Source organism: Motacilla alba, chromosome 1, assembly GCF_015832195.1.
Source record: "Motacilla alba alba isolate MOTALB_02 chromosome 1, Motacilla_alba_V1.0_pri, whole genome shotgun sequence".
Taxonomy (NCBI): Eukaryota; Metazoa; Chordata; class Aves; order Passeriformes; family Motacillidae; genus Motacilla; species Motacilla alba.
This window is the reverse complement of record NC_052016.1, coordinates 93748849-93762585: the sequence shown is the minus strand read 5'-3', so window position 1 is coordinate 93762585 and position 13737 is coordinate 93748849. Positions and strand designations below refer to the sequence as shown.

The window sequence follows — 13737 nt, the reverse complement described above, 5'->3', positions numbered from 1 at the left end:
ATCACAGAATATACTGAGTTGGAAGGGACCCACAGGGATCATCAAGTCCGGGTGCTGGCCCTGCATAGCACCATCCACGTGCCCAGGAGTTCTTTCAGTGGGTTGGAGTTCAGTAGTAAGACTTGCATGCATAGAGCCTGTCCTGCTTGTGATCTTGTTGCATAGAATTCAGCTGTAATAAAAGCTGAAACTACAAAATTCATGTTTTACTGTAAGGAGCTCATCACTTTTTAGAATTGGTAGATACACCAAGAAGAAAATCCCTCTGTCTATACTTTTGTCTTCTGGCTATCCTGAATTCTTTGAGCTGAAGATACATTCTTAACAGCCTAAGAACATATCTTAATATTCAGTGCGCATTGAGATAGAGCTTTATTTCTCTCATATTTTAACTATTGTCAGAGCGCATTTTCGTGAACATATCAGTGCTTTGGACCCCTTTTCTGTGGCCAGGCATACTAATGTACACATGCCCTGAAATTTCCCTAATTCATGAAGTCTTCAGTAAGGTCAGGGGGCACCCAAGAATGGAAAATTGTTCACACATCGCTAAATCAGTTCAGATGCCAGGATTTTGTTTGGTGGTTTCTCTGTTTCTGGCTTTCCAGTGACCTTGTCAACCCCAGACCATCCTGGTCATGCTGTAGGTGGTGTATTTCTGTCTTTGTTAGAGCATTTCTGTTCAGCCCAGTAAAAAGCTTTTTAGCAGTGGAAGGGTAAACTCCTAAAGCTGAATCCAAGCAAATGGATTAGAATCTCAGTGTAGTGTTCCCCAAGTGACCAGTTTCTCTCTTCAGTTTAAGATTTTCTCTGTAGCTATAGCTCACAACTCATTTCTTGCTCCTTTACCTCACAGTTGAATGGCTTGCTATGCTTTCTTATCCTACAGGTCAAGATCCCCTAGCATGATAACCATAGTACCTACAAAGGATTCAGACTTGCAGACACACTTAAAATCAAACTCAGCTTTTGAGATTAAATGGTATTTTTCCTGCATCTCTGAAACCCAGTCGTGATAGTTCAGCACAGACCTTTTTAAAATACTTTTCTGAGAAATGTTGTGTACCTTTAGTGATGTTGATCCCCTTTTTCTTAAGAATACTAACATGTAAAGCTTAAGGAGATCTTCATATTGTTCACAGTCTGAGGGTTTTTTGTTTTCATATTGGCAGAACTAGACCTTTCCAAAGAGCACTTGGCTGTTCATGGTGGTTTCTGACAGATTCAAAAGCAGAGTAACACCATCAAAGTGTTTAGTAAGTAGTCAGGATGCCACCCTGTCAAAACACCAAACTTCATTTTGTTGATAGAGCCCACTCTTATCAGAGCTAAAACTGCATCAGTTATTTCAGTGAGAAGACTTTACATCACTCACATGCGTTTGATGAGCCACTTGAAATTTTGTCAAAGGTTAGGCCATTAGAGAACCCAGAGCTATCCAAGCACTGCTGCTGCCCTGCCATACTCTCAAGTGGTAATCTGTAAAACTCAGAGCCAGGTTGTTTTGTGAGTCTTGTTGCAAAAAATCGCCCATAGCTTAAGATAATTTGGAATGTTGTTTAAAGTTAATTGCCATTAATTTGAATTCCTTGTGGCTTGTAATCCACATGCACATGCCTACGTCTGCTTCCCCTCTGAGTTCCTTTTGAAACTCCTGCTGTAGACAATTGACAACTGAAATAATACTGAGCAAACTCTCTGTGAACCAAGCTTAAATGAAAGACAAAAATGCAGGCATGTATTTTTGTGCAAACTGTAAACTTCCTGTGAAACTTTTTGTCTCGCTTCAATAGATGGCATGTGTGTGTGTGTGTGTATATATATATATATATATATATATATATATACACAAAAATTGACCTTTTAATGTGTGGACTGCACACTGAGAATGTTCAGTTAGTAAGCATTCTGCTTTTCTTACTTTTTCTATAGATCATGCTTAGTTTTAACTACCTTTAAAACAAAACACAGAACAAATAAAAAGTGTTCAGTTTCTGTATGCCAAGAAATTATGATCTGTCTTTCTTTCAGGTCCTCTCTGGAATAAATACAGAATTTTTGTCTTCAGGATTTGTGAACAGTTTCCTTTTTAACCATACTTGTTTATTCTTTTTAGAACTGTGACTCTAGACCATGCAACAGACAGTGCAAAAGTAATTGGGAAGGAAACTCTGAACATGTTTCACACAATGAAACTGAACATATCCGATATGCGAGGGGTGAGTTGATGGGAAAACTGAAATTCATTCTCTTTAACAACCTGTTTCTGTCTTTTGTGGATTTTCAGTTCTGTATGGTACATGATAACCAAACTTATTCAAAAGTGTAGGTAGTACAAAGCTAATGTAAATTAGTGTATGCAATTATATTATATTTTCTGACCTTTGAAAAACATGGTTACAAAGCCATCACGTAAAAAAAAAAAAAATTTTGTGATATAAATTAATGCACAACTTAAAACATCCTGAGGTGACAAAGTAAGACTGTCTCTTCTACAGTTCTATCAGCATGTATAAGTTTTATTTTGTCTTGGAATTTTCTGTAAACTTTTGCTATACATTAATTATGTAACTAATATAAACTAATATATAACTGTTTGTAATGCCAACCAAAGATAGACATAAAAGGAGTTTTTGTTCTAGACTGCAAGTCTTAGAGCAAGAAAAGTTACCAGCCCATGTTTTGACCTTTGTTTGAAGGCTCTTTTGATTCATGGCTTATTTTAGAACTCCTGCTCATCTCAGTGGTTTTGTCATAGCAATGTGACCCCATGATGCTGCTATTTTGACATCAGCCGTTTGTTACAATAGAACACAGTTTGTTTCTAAAACAAACCTGCATTAATTCATCGTCTGGATGTAGAAGTAGGATTTGATTCACAATGTTGCTTTGCAAAGTCTGCTCCCTGGCTTGGAGTTGAGGAAATATTTAATTTAAATGTCATATCCCATATTGCAACTAAGAAGGTGTTAATAAACAAAATCCTTTCTATGTAATTATTGAAGAAAACGTGGTGGAAATATATACAGTAGCTCCTTCATGCTTTCTGAGTCCCATATACAAGTTTTTCTAAGTGTCGGGGTTTTTTCTTTAAAATTATGGAGGATTGGCAATAAACTCATACAGTGCACCAGTGCATTCTAAGTTAGTCATGTTTTGAACCACTGCTGATTTGGTATTTAAAAATTAAATGAAAATCTAGGATGTCTTGAAAAATGAGGAACACCTCATCTAAAAAAGATTACTTCTACCAAAGTAATTTCATCTATTGAGACTTTGCAAAACTAGTGTTTACAAGTGAAACAATAGTATTTTTTCTCATTTATAGACTGGGGTGATGCATTTAGTATAGATTGTCTTTGGGGAAAAGCATTGCTGGGTAGCCAGATTTAGTACTAACCACATTCTTGTCAGTATTCCTGTATTTGTTAATGTCTAAGAAATTTCATAAAAAACACATTGCTTCATGATCCTGTTGACAGCACTTTCTTATATCAGAGACGTTCAGATGGTAGTACCTTTGTAATTTCTTAGTTGTTGGATTATGGTGGGTAATCCTGGGATTTGTTTGGGATGTTTTTAGTGGCTGTTTATGTGTATTTCAATATATTTTTATTTGTCCTCCCCCTCACCCACAACAGGCAGTCAATTCCAAAGAAGGGAGTGTTATGATATAATTACATATTTAAAAATTAATTTTGTTTATTTCAAACTTCATTAAATGAATGCATTTATTTTTGGATTTAGGTTGGAATTCAGGTACAGCAGCTAGTTCCCATCAGTAAAACAACTTCAGCTCTCTCAACAGTACAGTCTGGACATTTACCTGGTGGATCCCATTCAGTTCTTGATCTTTTTCATGTTCAGAAAGCAAAAAAGCGCTCCGAAGAAGAGCCTAAGGAAGGTCAGTAAGCTTTGTACTTGGCATGTGTGATAGTCATCAGTTCTGAAGGACCCTCACATAGATCATCTTTTGGAATAATTATTCAATATTATACCAGTGTAAATTATGCAACATAAAATTTCTGAGTGGGGTTTGCTGCTGCAAATGAAAATGCTACTAATAAAACTTTGTATAGGATTAGTCCAATTAGGTTTTTTTGGTTAAGTTTTTTAGTTAATAGTAACAGAGGATACTTTGAAATAAAGTGTTATGATGGTGCTACATATTGTGTAAACTCTTCAAATAATCCTAGAAAATACCTTTTGCTGTGTCTTGAATCTTCAGAGTATTTTTAACTATTAGATGATCACTCTGTGTTTTGTTTCCATATGTATAGTATTTGTGGCTGCTATGGACCTTGAAATATCTTCTAATTCAAGAACTTGCACTTTCCTTCCATCTCGTGGTACCAATGTCTCAACACCTGGTCACAATTCTAATGCCAACAACACCGAGTCTGCTGTCAAGTGGAATGGTGTGCATTCTCCCATCAGTGTGAAATCCAGGCTCAATTTGAGTATTGAGGTTCCATCTGCTTCCCAGGTAAACCTGAGAATATGAAACATCTGCAGTATATTGTAATCACTTGGGATTGTCTGTCTTATTTGGACAGACCCAAAAGGAGCTCTTTTTAAATACAAAGAGTTCTAGTAAAGTACAGTGCACAGTAAGTAACTCTTATTGATGCAAAAATATTTTGCCTTAATAAATAATGTTGAAGTTAGGATGCACACTTAACATTTGTACAGGATACCACTATTTAGATGAGAGGAGGACAATCTTTATTTAAATAGAATATTTCTGTAGGATTTGGGGATTTTTTAGGTGTGTTTTAACAAAGGGACAGCCTTCATTATTTCTGCCCCACATGCTGTTCAAGTAGACTCTGTTAGAAGGGTCTGCTATGAGACAGCTGCACAGACTTCTGCAGGTATTTTAGATACAAGCAGACCTACTTCTCTTCTGTAAAAATCTGTCATTTAAATGTCTGTCATTTAAATCTGTAAAAGCATTTCTGTAGTTTTTTAACAGCTTTCTCAAATATTTATCAATTTTAAGAAGCAAATTATGCTTTTGGCAGGAAACGTGTTCCTATAATGCAATATCAAAGCCAGCTCAGGATCTAAAAGTAACTTGATTGAACAGTAAGAAGCTCTGTACACTCACATGCTGCCACAGGAGGAATATGTATAAACAAGTGAAAAATGCACTAGCTGTTCAGCAAAGTTGCTACTTTGGTGGCCTTATGGCACAGTATCTTTCTTTCTGCTTTTAATCATATTATAATAAGGAATGTAATAAAAAATTCAGGGCTGGGAAGGACTGGTGAGAGTTAGTGTCACACTGCTGTTTGTATACTGTACTAGGGTAAACAGCAATCCTGGGTATTTCACACCTAGGATTCCCAGGAAATTATTATAGAGTTTTATATGAAGCAAATTTGGAATGAGTGAATACAAACAGAATATGGAAGAGTAACTGAAGTGATTAACAATACAGACAGCTTTCATCAAAAGCTCTCAGTTACCAAGCCATGTAGATTTTCATAGGTATTTGTGGTTCTTCTCTGTAAATCCAGAACCTGGTCATAAGCTCCAAAGTTTCCTCTTAAAGGTAAAAGAGAAACTATTCTAACACAGCTATGAAGTCTTACTCAGCAGAACTCAGAGGCAAACGTTGGCATTTCTCTACATAGTTTTATTCAAATTTTACTTGAGAGAAAAATGATGCTGTACATCTGCTTGTCAGTTGTATTCATTCAGTTGTTGTGCAGCTGTTATTGTACACAGCAGCCTCTGGACACTGAGGGGCTAGCTCAGTTCTTTCAAGTAAATAATTGATAGTAAGTAAAAGCTTATTTCATCATCCAACTCTGGCAAGTCTGACAGTGTGCAAACATATGTAATACCAGTTAAGTAAATCAGTAACATACACCCTAGAACTGTATAAAGAAATAAATTAATTGCTTACAGCTTTGTGCTGGACACCAATTTAGTATTCATATCAACCTGTTGCCTGTATAATTTGAACTCAGAATTCAGGTTACTTTATCATTAGGTAGCTGTAGAGGAAACCCTATATGGTTTTTGGTAAGAAGACTGATCATTGTGAAAAGATAAAACTGAGCATTCATATTTACTGAGCTGCATAGTCTTAAATGATATTTTACTGCTGCAGAGTGTAACTCTCAGGTTCCTAAGGATGTTTGCATACACAGGGTAATATGTAGCGGGTTTTGTAAAATTCAGGAACTGTATAACTAATGTTCTGACTAAAATAGCTCTGTTACCTGTTCCTTAGAAAAATCTAAAAGCTTTTATGTACTTGTAGCTAGATAAGTCTGTGCTAGAAGCTCTGCCACCTGATCTCCGAGAGCAAGTGGAGCAAATATGCACCATTCAGCAAGGAGAGAGTTACGGGGAGAGCAAAAAAGAGCCAATAAATGGATGTAACACTGCACTTCTGTCACAACCAGTTGGAACAGTGCTTTTACAAATACCAGAGCTCCAAGAACCAAATACCAATACGGGAATCAATGTAATAGCCTTGCCAGCTTTCTCACAGGTAGGATGTTTGCATGGTATAAATAAACAATTCGTTTTCATCTATAGGAATTTAGAAGCTCTTTCATGAGACAACTTATGATTAACTGGAACCTGTGCCTTCCCACAATCAATTGTTCATGGTCTCTTAATGTCTTTTAAAAGTCTGTTTTTTAAATGTTACTTTATCTGTCAGAAACATAGTATGGTAATATTTCTTGAAGATTATAGTCATCAGTCTGCCTGTGTTCGTGCTGTTGTTCAATGCAAAACCCCCTCAAATATGGTCTGCTTTGCAATCCAGTCTGTAAATAGCTTTTTTTTTGCAGCTGAGTTACACTGAACCATAAGTCTTGAAGCAGTCCTAAAATCTGCTTAGCTAAATCACAGGAGGCTCTGGTAAAGTGTGTGTTCTCATGGGGTATAGCCAGCCTCTGCTAGCTTCTTCTGTAGATGTATTTGTTTGTATCCCATTCCTGAGAGAAGGGCAGTCATGGCTCAAGGTTGTGCATATCTCCATAGTTTTTAAATGGACTCATACATAGAATGTCCAGGATGAGAAAAGAACAAAGATGTTTGTCAAAATAGGGACCTGAAAGGGCAGCAGGGAACAGTAAGGATGCTTCTAATGTTAGTCTGCTCGTCAGTCCAAGAAGGTGCTGAAAAAATGTAGTTGAAAAATTAAAAGAAAAAAAAATTTAAAAATCAAAGATTGGCTTACCCAGAGATACACTGTCTTGCATTGCATCATTTAAAATGGAGCAGTGTTTTTATTTTTCTGTTTCATCGCACCTTTGCTGTTCTCAAATGAAGTGATACCACTTAATCACATTTATAGATTTGTTGCTTTTTCTAATGCATAATGTTGCTTAGCTGACAAAAAATCCAGAGAAAATAATGTAGAAATTCCACCAAATAGTTAATGCACAATCGTTATTTTTAAAAATTGTAGTCTGTTCTTTTACTAAAATTTCCTCATCTTGATTCAAGTTCATTGATTCAGAAACAGTTGTGTCAGTTTTTATTCCTGAGCTGCAAAGTTTGGTTCCCCCTGTGGATTAGTGTGCAAATAATACCGAGTTCTCTCTGCTCCAGCTGTTTTGAATTTCGTAGTTACATCTGTCCATGAGCAAGATGTGTGTTAAATTAGGCTGTGCACCCCTCCACACTTGGCTTGCCACTCAGTACTGTTTTTCAGAGTAAATGGTAACTGCATATGGCTTTCTATAAAAATTCTCTTTAGCTTGTTTATGCTTTATCTGTCTAATAATTAGGTAGTCAAAATTGATTGTTATTTTTTAAAACAGCATTACTTTTTGAAGTTTTCTTAAAAGGACCTAGTTTGAACTAGTTTTTTGCACTGTTTTTTGTCTCTCTACTTACGTATTTTGTGACCCAGTTACTTGATCCAAAGATGCAACTTAGTAGAGCAGCCTTTTTGTTTGAAGATGTAGTACAAGAGGAATTGAGTACTTCCTATTTATTTGTCAAGGATATCCATACTATCTGTTTGAGAGTGCCTTATGCTCATACTCAAAATTTTCTCCTGAAAGCCATTCACCTTTCTTTAATGGCAAAAAGAGCACTAATATTTACAATTTTCATTTTCTGAGTCAGGTCTAAGTTTAATACCTAGAATAGTATGGTTGAAAAGCTTCCTGTAGGCTTGGTGGAAAAAAAAAGGGCTCAACCCAGTTCATTAATACAAGAAGATTTTTTTCTGTGTTAAAATCAAACATGAACTTAATTCAAAAATACCATCTTACTCTAAATATAGTTTGACACATTTTTTTCTCTTAAAGTCTTTGTGGTAGTGTATATGCTATGACTGCACACAAACATTTAAATCTACTTTGTGGCCCATGAAGCAGTGAAGTGAGTAGTCATAGGTTTTGGGTATAGAAGTACTGCAAACCACTCCAAAATGAGTACTTAATCTACATCAGATGTAGATTATGCCCTGTCATCTTTTTATAGCTTAATAAGGTTTGTTTTGCAGCTCTTCATTCCTTTTGTCTGAGCTGAGTTTTATGATCAGGTGCAAAGCCAATTGGCTGACAGTGATTTATTCATTAGAAAACATGTGGAACATTTCCTTTGTTAGGTAAAGTTCTCCTGTGAAAGGAATCCCGATAGGTTGCATTCCTTTTCATCAGTTGCTGAAGTAATCTTAAAATTTAGAATAGTTGTATATCTCTGTTGCCTGGCTCCTGCAGAAGCGTAGGATGCAAAACATAAAGATTACAGATGCCTAGAAATGAATGACATTTGTAATAATGGTGTTAATTAGTGGTGGCAAGTTTTCATTTAATCCTTGCAGTGTCTTCACGTGCTCCAGATTCCTCCTAAGGAAATTGATATAAGCACATCAGAAATACTGATATCTGTATGCTGAGGTCACCCCATAACTCTGTAAAACCAAGGTTCTCCATAATGTGAAAGCTTCCAGATACCTGCATGACAATGTTAGGACATTGTACAATCAGTTACTTGAAACTCCAGTTATATTGGACAATTCATGTGAATTCAACTGATGGCTCTTCTAATTGAATTTTTCCATGTCACACTTTGAGAGAGCAGTGATGGGGGAATAACAAAAATGCATCCAGTTCATGTACTGCACTATTTCTGCATTAATTAAGTGGTGTACACAAAAGCCAGTGTCAATTCAGAGCATTCCAAATCCTTGGCTCTTGAATGCTTTACCACAGAGCACTAAACTTTTTTTAAAAGTTTTATGAATTAAAATTTGTATTTAAAAAGATAACTTATCACCTGTGATGTAATTGGCTACATTCCACTTTAGTGCTTTGTTCTGCACAATGTATATGGTAATTGAGGTCAGAGGTGTTCCTGTTTCCTCCTTCAATTAGTGCATATTCTGTGGTGAAAAATTCGTGTTACTCATGGAGTTCTGAAAAAGGAACAAACTTGTGCTGAGTTGATGAATTCTAACCTGTAAGAGCACATTCATGTTTATGATCTGTATTATTTAGACATCGTGTGTGAATAGCCCACTGTACCTCCCTGTCATAGCATACATGTTTTGGTTTAAAAAAAAGAAATCTCTATTGAAAACAAGAGATAAATTTTAATACCTTTGCAGATTGACATGCAATAAATGCAGTATTTCAGATAATGATAGAAATTGCATTGTACTCTTTGAATAGTAATTGTAGTTTTGACCAATTTTTTGTTGTTTCTGCTCATCTCTGAATTCTGCCAGTGAAATGGAGGGCACTCTCCCACTGACAGATTTAATCCACTAAATGATAGCTTTGCTTTGAATTAGATTTTGAAGATTATGAGCTGAAAACACTGTTTAGTTGTAATGGGAAGCTCCAAATACAAGATGAGTCTGTCACTGATGCGCTACTTCAGACACGCAATGAGAAAAAATAACTGATAATACAAGAAATTTTATTTTGTCCATGTGAGTGTGTCTGGCAATTGGCATCAAATTATTTCCTGTCTAGACTCCCCCTGGGACAGTTGCAAGGGACTGTGCTTTTATCAGTCAAGCAACTGATGGACAACTGTGGGAGAAAGAGATTAAACCCTTTGGTGCTAATTCAAAATATGACACAGCTGGACTTGGATTTTCCTATCCTTTGGGATATCTTTGGGATATCTTTGGGATATTCTTTGGGATATTCTAACAAAAATAGTCTAAATACCCCAAAGAACTGAGATCATTTCCAAGAATATTCTGAGTTATATAGCAGCTTGCAGGAAATAGAAGTTTCAAAAGAAAAGGAGGAACAAAAATCTGGTGGTCACAATGTTTGTGTTTTCAAATTTGAAGGGAGTGCTCTCTGGGTTAGGCTTAATCCTGCTCTTAACACAGCTGTACTGGGTATCAGTGGGTGGGTAAAGATGGTTAGTGCATTATATGCTCATAATAGTAATTTTATTAAATAGAGTAATATTAGATGTACAGTTTGTTGCTTTTACAAACTAAAATATGCAAAGAAAATGCACAATGTGTTTTACAGTATTTCAGTTCTATCTCCTTTTTTTTTTGCTTGCCATAAAATGTAAATGCCTTTCTCGTGTGAGTGACCTAGAAAGAAGTAAACGGTGCTGCTCACTGCTACAATAATCAAATGAATCTTTTGTTACTGTTCAGGTGGACCCTGAGGTTTTTTCTGCACTACCTGCTGAGTTGCAAGCAGAGTTGAAAGATGCATATGATCAAAGGCAGAAGCAATCAGAGCAGCAGCCTGCTAACACTTTAGGTGAGAATATGTAGTTGTGCAGTAGTCTTCTGGTGTAGGAGTTGTTTGCTATCTAAACAGCTGTGCAACCCTAAGTAACAAACTGGAAAATGTAACCAAAGCTTCTCTGAAGATGCTACGTTCAACTGAATTTCTGTATTTATTTTTGACAGACTGTCAGTTACAACCAGCTGTGGTTTCAGTTTGCGAACAGGTGCCCAGCTTTACTCAAATGAGTAATTAATTCAATTCATGGGGACTGTGGCACTAAGCTTCCCCACATCCATATGTTTGCCAAATGGAATCCAAACTAGATGTGTCTTGTGATTTAAAGTATTGCACTTTCTTAAGTTAGTTAAACTCTTTTCAGGGAGCAATCTCGTGGTTCCCTGAAGCCCATAGCACTGGCAGGGTTTTGGGGCAGCTAGAGAAAGATATACTGCATCTCACTGAATGTCTTACAGTCAGCTGGCTTTACTCTGAGCTGATCATCCAGGTCTTCTTTTTATAATCAGTAGAAAGAAATAAGACTAATTCCCTATGAACATGCTTTGTCATAAAAATAGATTGTAAATGTTATTGGCTTGATTGCCAGTTAAACACTGCACTGTAATTATAATCACACCCTGATTTCATAGCCAGTGGACTAATGCAGATATGTGAGAATGATGGAATGAGAGAGAGATTTCCTTCATTAACTGTGATAAAAGCATTGTGGGGGCTTTACACTGCTGGCTTGCTGCTAACCCTGGTGGGACAGTGCTCTGACTGAGGTGGGGCAGTTTGTCCAGGAGATTCACATTTCACCAGCTGCTTAATGTGAGCATTCAAGTACTGAAATGCTCCCCTTAAGAAGCTTATGAACAGCTGAGTGTACAATGAAAGTCTAACAGTGCTTTCCAGGTCTGCAATGGTGTGTACGTGACAGTTGCTTTATCTAGGCTATGGTTTCTCAAGTGATCATTAGGTTTTTGTGGGAGATACAGAGTCCCCCTTTCAATGGAGAAGTATCAAATTTTAAAAGTATCAACCATTGACTGTTCCTGTGTTTTTCAGTGTCAAAAAATCCTTTCCTACACCTGAAGCATACAACTATGAAAAATAAGAAAAAAACACGGAAAAAAAATCCAGTCAGTCCTGTGAAAAAGATTCAGAGTCCTTTGAAAAACAAACTTATTGGTAGTCCTGCAAAAAACATGCCAGCTACATCTGGAAGCCCACAGAAGCTAATAGATGGCTTCTTGAAACAAGAAGGAACAGCTGCTCAGGTACTTTTAACACAAACAGCTTTTGGTAAAGCTGTGTCTGCTTCTTTAGACCGAGTTCAGGTTGCTGTTTTTCTTTACTGGATTCTTCACTGACACTTACCTCTGTATGTACATGGTGTTCCCATATTTGTCAGACTGAGCATTGTCCACTTCCATGTTTGGAACAGGCAGAAGCAGTTCCATCAACTTCAGATTCTCCAGGCCCATCCGCTCTGCAGACGGAGCAGCAGCCGGGCTTGTTCAGGCCACAGGCCCCAAACCTCGCTGGAGCTGTGGAATTCAACGATGTGAAGACATTGTTGAAAGAGTGGATCACAACTATCTCAGGTGAGGGATGTCACACTGGGTGATCTTGCAGTGCATCACAAAGAAAACTGCTTTGAGTAGGCTTTTTGTACTTCCTTTCTCCTTCAGTCTGTGGCTTTGTCAGCTCCTCTTGCTTAACATCATGAAAAATAACATGATCCTTCTTGAAGCCCTGTGTCTGACCATTGTCCTGTGCCTCAGTGTTACTTGTGTCTGAGGTTTACTCTATTTTTCCAACATATTGCAACCGCTGGGATGAAAGTTCTTTAAAGGGAATTCATTTCTTCTGTGAAGATCTCTTCTTAGAGGCAAAGGAGTGCAGGGTTTGGGGTTTTGTCAAAATAAATGCTGGGAAGAACACTAGATTAAAAAAACTGTGCAACTGTGACACTCTTGCTGAATTGTGGTTTGAATTAGGTCAAACAAATAGCAGCTCCTTAAAACCTTGGGAAATTTGACCTTCCTGCCCTGGACATTATTATTCTCATAAGTTTCAAAGCCACTGCATTCTAAAACCCAGTCTCTTTTCCCTTTGGCTACTGCTAGCTTTGCCGTCAGTTGTTATTACTGAAAAGAAGGATGCCTACAGGACAGGTATTTCAGGACCCTGCAGTCCTGTTACATCCACAGCTTCTGGTATCAGGAAGATGTGCGAGAATACAGAAATTGTCAGGTTGGCCTCTGATATGCTGACACTGCAGAATTTCTTTCTATTGCATTCCCATTATTCTGTGATTATTATTATTCTAAGTATACTTAGAGAAAAGACCTCATTTAATTTTTTTTTTAATTGCAGATCCTATGGAAGAAGACATTCTACAGGTTGTGAAATACTGTACTGATCTAATAGAAGAAAAAGACTTGGAAAAGTTAGATCTGGTTGTCAAGTACATGAAAAGGTAACTTAATTGCTAGTATTTGTGAAGTTTAGACTATTTTTGTTAGAATTTATACACTAGATGCTGCATTGTGAGCCCATTAACCCATTAGACATTCCAGTGATGAGTGGTTTTAAGCTTGAATACTGGGGTTGAGGGAAGGAGTTGGAGTGTTAAAATAGGTAATTTGTGAAAAAAGTAAGAGTAATATTTAGTAGTAATTCACAGAATCACAGAATGGTTTGGGTTGAAAGGGACCCCAAAGATTACCCAGGCCCAACTCCCCTGTCATGGTCAGCCACTTCCTTCACTAGACCAGGTTGCTCAGAGCTCCATCCAGCCAGCCTTGAACACTTCCAGGGATGGGGAATCCACTTCTCTGGGAACAATTTCTAGACAAAGACTGTAGTTTTCATCAGCATTGTCTCTTTTCTTCATCCTGTTTTTGTTCATTTTTTCATGGTATCTCTAGACCCGATTTCATTCTCTTGCTGTATCCAGATTCTGTCTCACCTCCAGCCTTTAGATGCATTCCTGTTACTTTGTAATTGTGCTCCTATTACTCTTGCCATGAGGTTTTAA

The 13737-nt window shown here is 37.1% G+C and overlaps 1 protein-coding gene across 9 annotated transcripts in view; it reads left to right on the top strand.

Annotated features, from left to right (window-relative positions):
- REV1 (REV1 DNA directed polymerase) overlaps positions 1 to 13737 on the top strand; it is a 55173-nt gene that overhangs the window by 40022 nt on the left and 1414 nt on the right. For all 9 annotated transcript variants that reach the window (XM_038157227.1, XM_038157217.1, XM_038157234.1 and 6 more), the window contains 8 exons: positions 2117 to 2219; positions 3748 to 3904; positions 4281 to 4486; positions 6275 to 6508; positions 10616 to 10724; positions 11760 to 11971; positions 12139 to 12298; positions 13074 to 13176. In XM_038157227.1, coding sequence (XP_038013155.1) covers positions 2117 to 2219; positions 3748 to 3904; positions 4281 to 4486; positions 6275 to 6508; positions 10616 to 10724; positions 11760 to 11971; positions 12139 to 12298; positions 13074 to 13176 — 1284 coding nt within the window. The remainder of the gene's footprint in view (positions 1 to 2116; positions 2220 to 3747; positions 3905 to 4280; positions 4487 to 6274; positions 6509 to 10615; positions 10725 to 11759; positions 11972 to 12138; positions 12299 to 13073; positions 13177 to 13737) is intronic.